We start from the raw sequence: 2,500 nt of genomic DNA, 5'->3' as shown, positions 1-2,500 counted from the left end.
CCTCCCCTCCTCCTCCCTCCCTCCCTCCCTCCCTCCCTCCTCCTCCTCCTCCTCCTCCCTCCTCCTCCTCCTCCTCCTCCCTCCTCCTCCTCCTCCTCCTCCTCCTCCTCCTCCTCCTCCTCCTCCCTTCCCTCATCCCTCCTCCTCTTCTTCTTCTTCTTCTTCTTCTTCTTCCTCCTCCTCCTCTTCCCACTCACTCCTCCTCCCTCTCTTCCATAACTCTTGATCATCTTCTTACCCTCCCCCCCTCCTTCCCCTCTCTTCCACATGTTTCTTCCTCTCCGTTCCCCTTTTTTCATCTTATCCTCCTCCTCCCTGCTCCTTCCCCCTCTCTCCCCTCCCTCCTTCCCCTTCTCATTCATCTCCTCTTCCTCCCTCTCTCCTCTCTCCCCTACCCCTCTCCCTCTCCTATCTTCTTCTCGCTCCTCCTCCCCTCTTCTTTCTCCTCCCTCCCCCTCTCCCTTCTCCCTCCCCCTCCGCTCCCTCTCCTCCTCCCTCCCCCTCTCCTTTCTCCCTCTCCTCCTCCCTCCCTCTCCTTCTCCCTCCCTCTCCTTCTCCCTCCCTCTCCCTCTCCCTCCCCCTCCCCCACTGGCGCTGACCTTGCTTCCCTCGACCCACCGCCCTGACCCACTTTTTCTTTGTCCTTCCTTCCCCGTCGCTCTTGCTACCTTCTTCTCCTCTTCACTCTTCCTCCTTCCGAATCTTTCCTACAGTTCTCGCTTCCCTTGTAAAAGTTGCTCTGCCTCCTTCGGTTTCTTTTTGATTCGCCTTCTTTCGTTCTTCTGTCTCTCTGCCCCTCACTCTCTCATTTCCTTCTGTCTTCTGTCCACATCCCTTTCAACTTCCCACCTTTCTAGTTCTCCTTCCTCATCTTCTTTCCTACCTCTTCCCTTCCCCTCCCCCTTTCTCTCTTCCCTCCCCTCCATCCTCTCCCTCTTCCTCTTCCCTTCCCCCTTCCTTTCCTCCCCACCATGTTCCCTGTTCCCTTCCCCCTCTCCCTCTCCCTCTCCCTTCACCTTCTCCCTCCCTCTCCCTTTCCCTCTCCTTCCCTACCCCATCTCCCTTCCCTAACCCTTCCTTCCTTCTCCTTCTCCTTCTCCCTCTCCCCCTTCCTCTCCCTCCCCCCCCTCCACCTTCCCCCTTCCTCTCCCTCCCCCTCCACCTTCTCCCTCTCCCTCCATCATGCTCCCTCCCTCTCCCCTCCCTCCCTTTCCCCAACACGTAAAGCTAACACGCTATCATCATCTTATAGGGCAGCGAATCATCTCTCGGGACCACAATGAACGGATCCCGGTTTAACAGGACAACGGTAAGTGCTAGGGAGGTGGTTTCCTACCTTTAAAAAAAATATATATATATCTAAAATGGAGGAAACCTTTTCGTAAATCCCCGCAACCTCCTAAAGCATTTTTTTTTGGTACTCATCCCTGCCTTCTCTGTATTTTATTTTCCTTTTTTTTCCTCCCAAAGCCTTGCAGCATCAGCAAGCTACCTCACCCTCTGCCATGCGTCGCTGTGTTGGCCTGTTTATATGTGTTTTTTTTTTCGCTTGTCGGCTTCTATTTCTTCTTGTTTATTTGTTTTTTTAAGTTTAAGTTTTCTTAGTCTCTATTTTTTTAGAATACTTTTTATTTAGTCGTGTTGTCTTGATATATAAAACCCGCCTACCCCCTTTTGATCTATAGTGAGTGAGTAGTTTTGTGTGTGTTTTTTTTTTTTTTTTTAACTGTCTTTAGTTCTGTGTTTTGTCATGGAGGAGGTGGGGGGGGAGGGGACCGGGGGGGTAGACTGGAAAAAGGGACATGCACATAAAAAAAGGGGTTTTAAAGTGCCACTGTACCTTAAACTTCATTAAAGGTGCCAGTCTTTTCCTGGGTCTGATGCCACCGTGCCACTCTTTTCTGGGTCTGAATGTGCCACGGTGCTGTGCCAAACGCTGCTAGCATCCCTTACAGGCTGCCTAGAGGCGGCGATCTATCCTAAAAGCTTTCTCTGTGATGGTGCTGCTTTATAATATCCATTGCTAGTGGAGGCACTGCGCCGCTGCCAAGGCTGGGTGCCCGCCAGCATCCGCAAAGCTTTCTAGGACGTCCTCAAAGGTACCTCGGAGTCTGCGGAGGTCCGGGGGGAGGGTAAGGAGGGAGGGAGATGGAGAGAGGGGAAGGGAGGAGGAAGGTAGGGATAGGGGAGGGAGGAAGGGAGAGAGAGATAGGAGAGGGGAAAGGAGGAGGAATGTAGGGATAGAAGAGGGAGGGAGGGAGAGAGAGAGATAGGGGAGGGAGGAAGGGAGAGAGGGGGGATAGGAGAGGGAGGGAGGGAGAGAGGGAGAGGAAAGTAGGAAAAAAAGGAGAGAGGGAGGGTAGGAAGGGAGCCAAGGAAAGATAGGAAAGGGTGGGTTAGGTTGCAGGGAACTTATCAAATGCTAAAAATATAAGTAGGGAGTTATCATTGAATGTACAAAAAGATGATAATAATTATAGCTAAATAAACATAAACAAAT

At 51.9% G+C, this 2,500-nt stretch overlaps 1 protein-coding gene across 4 annotated transcripts in view; it reads left to right on the top strand.

The window, feature by feature from the left end:
* The window catches only part of LOC113808882 (putative fatty acyl-CoA reductase CG5065), a 72,964-nt gene that overhangs the window by 60,601 nt on the left and 9,863 nt on the right, over positions 1-2,500 (top strand). For 3 of the 4 annotated variants that reach the window (XR_011398957.1, XM_070128426.1, XM_070128430.1), the window contains one exon: positions 1,253-1,309. The exons of the other annotated variant lie outside the window; for it this stretch is intronic. Coding sequence is in view for 2 of the 3 variants with exons in the window: in XM_070128426.1 (XP_069984527.1) it covers positions 1,253-1,309 (57 nt within the window). In the remaining variant the exon portion in view is untranslated. The remainder of the gene's footprint in view (positions 1-1,252; positions 1,310-2,500) is intronic. 4 annotated transcript variants of the gene reach the window in all.

Source organism: Penaeus vannamei, chromosome 2 (assembly GCF_042767895.1).
Source record: "Penaeus vannamei isolate JL-2024 chromosome 2, ASM4276789v1, whole genome shotgun sequence".
Taxonomy (NCBI): domain Eukaryota; kingdom Metazoa; phylum Arthropoda; class Malacostraca; order Decapoda; family Penaeidae; genus Penaeus; species Penaeus vannamei.
Note: the sequence above shows the minus strand (reverse complement) of the source record. Positions and strands in the feature narration are given on the sequence as shown.